Source organism: Lipotes vexillifer, unplaced genomic scaffold (genome assembly GCF_000442215.2).
Source record: "Lipotes vexillifer unplaced genomic scaffold, Lipotes_vexillifer_v1.1 scaffold810, whole genome shotgun sequence".
Lineage (NCBI taxonomy): Eukaryota > Metazoa > Chordata > Mammalia > Artiodactyla > Lipotidae > Lipotes > Lipotes vexillifer.
In genome coordinates, this window is record NW_006797357.1 from 1,240,525 (window position 1) to 1,247,282 (window position 6,758).

Genomic DNA, 6,758 nt, shown 5'->3' on the forward strand with positions numbered 1-6,758 from the left:
TAGAGATCAGCTAGCCCAATACTGTCAGTTCTCCAAAGGGAAACAGAGGCTGAGAGAAGCCCTGTGGATTGCCCATCGCTAACTTGTGACTGACCAAGAGCTATCAACTTCGTTGGTTGTATATTTACTAGATGACAGTGGGAATATGTCTATTTTCGTAGGTGGTGGGGCTTGGGCTCCAACATGTAGCTACTGTAAGAATTCTCCTCTCTCTTTCAAACTTGCTCTTTCTGCCCCACAAACCTTGCTTAATGAGGCCGAGATCCAGTTAATATATTAAGAGGACTGCTCTGTCTTCCCCAGTGGGACCTAGGCCCTGTGACCCTCCATAGCTTGAAGACCTTGTTTCCTGATGGGTAATGTTTTCCCTTCCCTGTGACTTGCCTCTCTGGGCCACGGTCTGATTTGCCTGCTGGCTCATTTGTTTCCTTGGGCTGCCTGCCTTGTTTGGCGGTTTTTAGTGAGCGTTCTGATCAATGCCAGGAGGTGAGGGGAAGGGCCCCAAATGGGCTCAATCATTGGACAAGCAGACTTGGTGATGGATGAGCCTTCTCCCCAGTGAGTTTTGGGTCAGGACAAGTCCAGCTGATAAGTTTTTCCAGAACTGAGTAAGCCAGAAACAGTGTCAGCAGCATCTTACCACTTCTGTGGGTTTTATATGGATTTTAAAGGAAATTCTCAGCGGCAGTTCCACATCTTACTAGAAATATAGCTACATCCATGATAAACTTAGATATATGCCATGTGAATTGTTTTAGAAATAACAGTGGATGAGGGGTGAGAGGAAGGAAGAGAGGGTCTTTAAAAAAATCCCTTTCAAAATATTTTCTTTCTTCTAAGTATTGAAAACCCTTTCTTCTTCCAAATGATCTCATAGCTATTTATTGAAAGGAAATATACCAAATGTTTATTTATTTTTTTAAAAGGAGCTTCTTCGGTCCTGGTGATTCATGTCGATATAATTTTCCTCATGACTGCAGAGGCTCGTAGACAAAGCTATGCCCCAACTGATGTGCTGGTGTCTGAACAATTCCTGTCCTGGAGGAGGCTGTGCAGCCTTCTTTATTCCCCCTTCACAGACGTCCTTGAGCCCTTGAGACGGATGTGAGCGAGTGTTTTAGTCCTCATGCAAAACAACCATCTAAACATAACAGATGACATCAGCTCGGGCTTTTCAATTCCTGGATGGCAGCAGCGTGTTAATCCAGCCTTCATCCTGGATTTCATAAACTAAAACAAGAGAGCCTGGCAGGAGGACAGCGCTGCTGCTGGGTTGAGGAAATTGATGACGGGGAAGCATGCGGGCAACCCAGTGTATAAAACTCATAAACGTGTAGGCAGAGGCTCAGCTACCACTTTGGACGGCTTCTTCCCGCCAGCAAAGACCCCGCCGCGGGAAGCGGAGCCCGAGCCGCCGCGGGAAACATGAAGAGCCTCCTGCTGCTGGCCACGCTCCTGGTCCCCGCGCACCTGGCGGCGGCCTGGAGCACCAAGTACGCGGTCGATTGCCCGGAGCGTTGTGACACTAACGAGTGCAAAGGCAGCCTGCGCTGTAAGAGGACGGTGCTGGACGACTGTGGCTGCTGCCGGGTGTGCGCCGCTGGTCCGGGAGAAACTTGCTACCGCACGGTCTCGGGCATGGATGGCGTGAAGTGTGGCCCCGGGCTGAGGTGTCAGTTTTACAGTGAGGAGGATGATTTTGGTGACGAGTTTGGTATCTGCAAAGGTAAAGAGTGACCCCTTTCTTCTCCCCGCCCAGGGCACACTGAGGGCTTTTAGCCAGCGTGAGAGATGAGGAGCCTTTTCTCAAAATGCACAGAGGGAAAATGCAGGTGGGTTAGGGACCAGGTGCCACACTGATGCTGTCATAGAGAGAGAGAAAGATAACTCTGCAGATTACAACTGAACCCAGTGTGCAAGAAAGCCCAGGAAGGAATACAGCATTTCACTCATTATGCCTGGGAGATTTTTTTTTTCAAGTTCCCATTGAAGACTGTGTTGCCTCCTTTTCTGGAAAACTTCAGGAACTTGACAGGTAATCTGTTATGGATGCTTTAGGTGTCCTCTCTTCTGCAGTCAGTGATTACAGAGGTCTGCACTGGATAACCTCTTGGAGTGGTGGCTAGCCCTGCGGTTTAGTGATTCTTTGATCTTAAAAGGGTCCATGGGATGGGGGGCACCTCTCAAGATCACATATTTCTGATGAACACTAATGCACTTTGTGAAACAGGGCAGCTTAAGTCATCAAGCAAAATGACTCACATTCTTGGAGGAAGATACCCTGAAGTATAAAACAAACCTCATTCCACTCTATAAAAGGTTTTGGTCATCTAGAAAAATGAGTGTAAGACCAGGAAAAATAACACCTAAAGAAAAACTAAAACTGGGACTCTGTAAAGAAAGAGGTTAGCACTCTAACAGACTTAAAGAAAAACTTTATTAGGTTGAAACTATAGCTAAACAATATAGTTAAACATTTGTAGAATTTATTTCAAACTTAGTGACTGTAGTTTACAATGTTTAACATGTTTAGAAACGAAAGAACGGTGATTTTAAAATACTCTGTGTATGGATACCTCATGATCTCATGTTAAGAACTATTATTAAGATTCAACACATATGTTATAGCCCCATTCATCAGTTTTACAGTACAAAGAAGCTTTTATTTTTATTTTTTATACATCTGTATTGGAGTATAATTACTTTACACTGCTGTGTTAGTTTCTGCTGTACAGCAAAGTGAATCAGCTATAAAGAAGCTTTTAAAATTAAAGGGACTGAGAAGTTTCTAAGTAATTCTTATTTTATGTGTTTAATACAACTGTAAGCTTTTATGAATGGTAATCATCCAGTATTGAGCTAATCCCATTAATTCTTTTAGAAAAATATTTTATAAATCAATTACCTTTTAGGCCACAAAACATACTAAAGGTTAGGAAATAAATGCTTGAAGTTTTAGGAGAATTTTATTTTTTGCTTAGCTTATTTTTGTTTATAACCAATAAAAAGTAGAATAGTGAGGAAACATTTTCTCTGGTGGACATTCACATACATTTCTTTCATCTGAGTAGGATCTCTATTTTCTGTAAATTATAGGGCTTATCAGCCAAGAAAAAAGTAACTTCACACAGGGAAATTAGGGAGGAAGTGGTTAACACAATCATACTTATGATATAACAAGTATACGCCGTGGATTGCTTTTTCTCTTGGCATAAAAATTGACTCTGTATGTGTGATTGTAAACGTCCAATTACATATGGGTAAAGAAACAAGCTGTAAGGCATCTGGAGTCTTTAGCACTCCACTATTCACTGAATGATTGAGGTAGCTGCTAATAAGATATATTTTTAAAAGCTGTTTAGGATAGCTCTTGGACATCCTTCAGATTGCAAGTGAGTCTGGTTTCGAACATTTACTCTCTGCTGGAAATAGTGAGGCTGTGTGAACCTCAGCAGTTAGATACATTATATTTTGCTATAGGCAAACTCTCTACTTTAGCTTTTTTTTTTTAAAAGAACACCCCTATGAAAACTGTATACTTTAGCTGCATACCTGGATGGTTATTAAATATTCAGATGTTTGGTGTCGCGTTGCCCAGATAACAATATTTATTGAACACCTACTATCTGCCCAGCATTATTCAGTACATTGAGGGGTACAATAGAAGCATCACTGAGAATCTGGCTAAAGTTTTAGTTTTCAATATCACAGTCAGATCCCAATGCTGTGTGCTTTTCTGCCAGAGACTTTTTTCAGGATCCCTTTTAAGAACTATTCTTCCCAACAGAGAGGCCAATGTTTAAAACCAGGTGCTTCTTTAATCTGAAGGATGCAGAGTACAGCAGTCCTAAATCTCTTTAAAAAGTATAGTTCATTAATATCTATCTTGATCATTCTGTGGAATATTACATTGCTAAAGACTTAAATGCCTCACAACTTGTTTCTTCACCCATGTGTGATTGTACATTTACAAGGATATTCTTATGCCATGAGAATAAATATTCTGCTTGGCTGTTCAAGGCTGGCTAGTCTACTGAGATGCTATTTACATCATAAAACCCATGCATTTTTACTAAATGAGTTTGTTCTCTTTTTCTCAATATAGTATGTTTTAGTCTAAGTATGAAAACATTGAAGCTCTAAAAGCTTCCAGATTTGGTTAGGTATACGAATACATTCTCAGCTTTCTTGTCATTTAGCATATTGGATCTTAGCTCTGCAGAGGGTTTTAGTAGTGAATCCTCTTAACATCTGGAGGAGTTAGGTACACTTGTACCGCCATTTTGATAGATAAGGAAGTTGATAAGTGTTGGAGCAGATTGAGGTTTAGCCACTTCGTGAAGAGCTAGGATGATAGCCCTCTTAGCCCCTGGTTAGTTTAAGCCCTTTCCTGTACCTTTACAACAGTAAATTGTCTGTGATTACAGGGGATTCAAATACAGCATCATATCTCTTAAGCTCTGTGAGGAGCTGATGCACATGTCTATTCAATTGCCCACCTTCACTGAGCTGTCACAGAGGTAGCCCATGAGACCTTGTCTTTTGGTATCTAAGCAGAAAGTAGACAGAATTAAGACTGGTTCAAGGTTATTGGTTACGTGTATCTGTCTTCAGTTAAACTTCACAGCAAGACACTACAAGTGAGGCATCCATTATCTGGTCTTAGTGTGTGATTTCACATTTGTGACAAGGTTTCAATTTTCAAAGCCTGGGATCTTTGGAGAATTGGGTTTTATCTGATAGTCAATATTCATGAGATTTGTTCAATTCCTGAGGCTGTGCACACGGGCTGTGAGGATGGACGCTTATGTACAACAAGCAGCTCCCTCTCTCAACCTTCCCTTTATCCTTAGACTGTCCGTATGGCACCTTCGGGATGGAATGCAAACAGACCTGCAGCTGTCAGTCTGGCATATGTGACAGGGTAACCGGCAAATGTCTGAAGTTTCCCTTCTTCCAATATTCAGTAGCCAAGGCTGCCAACCAGAGATTTGTTTCTCACACAGGTAAGAATTGATTCCTGTATAAACATTGAAACATAGCCTCATTTTCAGTTTGAATAAGAAAAAATATGGTTGAGTAGAATAAGACGTTGGTTTAAATGATTTAGTGTCTTTTATTTTATTTAAGGGAAAGGTGGGAGGTTGTTAAAATTTGTTGCTTTTTTTCAAAGAAACCTCATTAATAATTTTGAAGATTATATAATTTTTGTAAAGTCTACCCAGTTTATATGGAGGATAAATATGATTGATTACAGAAAAAAACCTGTAATCAAAAATAACCGAGATATACAAAGTTATTTAAATTCTTCAGTGATCTGTTTTACATACATACTAAACAAAGCGGCTTCTCTCTCCACTTCACATAGAAAGAGTACTCTGAGGAATTTATTGGATAAGACTTAAGAGCCAACATAGAAAATATAAAACATTTCTTTTTTTAAACCAAATGGAAGTGTTTAAATGGAATAATTCCAAGCATGCCTTTTTGTGGATTTTGGAGAGAATAAGACATAGTATCTGTGATTAAAATTTGGGAATCATCTCTAAACCTTTGAATGAAAGTGTGTAATATTCACATACTGCTTGTTAGTGCTTATGTATTTCTTACACAGGTTGTTAGAATGTGAGAAATGCAGCCTATAAGACTATGCTATTGACCTATTTGGTCATCTTGTTGAATAAATTGTTAGTACAGTAAATCTTTGTTAAATTGGAAGTAGATACATGTTTAAAATAACATGTAGCCAGAGCAACTGCTAGTATCAACAAACTGTATACTTTTCCCCCTCAGATACAAATAGTTGACAGTCCAAATCTATTTCAGTTTTTATTTCTGGTTCTTTGCACTTCAAGTAAAATAAGATTTGAAATATTGACAAATGTGCTTACTTCCCAGCTTTACCTCCTTCTTACATGTGGCTTCAGTTAAGTACATCAAGATAAAGGGGAAATACTGTGTTTTTCAGTGAATTATTATTTTTAAGTGTGGCTATGCCCTTAAACATGAGTTTAAATTGAAAACCTGTTTTCAACCTATTAGGTGAATATCTACGTGAATACTTGATCCGGATATTGAGATCAGTATTAATATTATAAATACTTATGACTTGTCCCTACAGTTCTTGAAAAGCAAAATGGAAGAAAATTGAATTTTAAGTTTGGAAAATTTTTTTTGTTGAGGTGAAATTCACCTAACATAAAATTAACCTTTTTAAAGTGAACAATTCAGTGGCATTTGGTACATTCACAGTGTTGGGAAGCCACCACCTCTATCTAGGTCCAGGACACTTTTCTCAGCTCCAAATAAAACCAGTACCCATCAAGCAGTTACTCCCACTCTTCAGCCCCTAGCAACCACCAATCTACTTTCTGAAATGAGGAATTTTTTTGAATGGTTTGATTGTCTTTAGTACAGGGAAACCTATTACCTCAGCACAGCTAGCTGCCTCAAACACTTGCAGCTTCTTTTGTCTTATTTTGCTTTCTTAAAACCGTAGAGGCTACAAAGAACATTGAAGGAGCAACTTTAGAACCCTTCTTCACTCGTTTAAGATTGCGCCTGAATCTTTCCCTCCAAGAGAGAATTAAATCCCTGGTGAATCTTTGTTGCTGTTTGGGATGAAGGTCTGGGGGGCTCTCGAGCTCCTCTGGGATATTCCTCAGTGATGGAACTCTGTTGTCTCACCTCCATCCTTCCTGCTGCACACACAGGAGCACATCCTCTGCTCCTCTGGAGCCTTGTGCAGTCTCTTTCCC

The 6,758-nt window shown here is 39.8% G+C and overlaps 1 protein-coding gene across 2 annotated transcripts in view; it reads left to right on the forward strand.

Annotated features, from left to right (window-relative positions):
• The first annotated feature begins 1,353 nt into the window (after positions 1 to 1,353).
• Positions 1,354 to 6,758, forward strand: part of ESM1 (endothelial cell specific molecule 1) — an 8,637-nt gene continuing 3,232 nt past the window's right edge. Inside the window, exons 1-2 of one of the 2 annotated variants that reach the window (XM_007469283.1) lie at positions 1,354 to 1,726; positions 4,854 to 5,006. In XM_007469283.1, coding sequence (XP_007469345.1) covers positions 1,426 to 1,726; positions 4,854 to 5,006 — 454 coding nt within the window. In that variant the 5' untranslated portion in view covers positions 1,354 to 1,425. The remainder of the gene's footprint in view (positions 1,727 to 4,853; positions 5,007 to 6,758) is intronic. The other variant, XM_007469284.1, reaches the window with a different exon arrangement.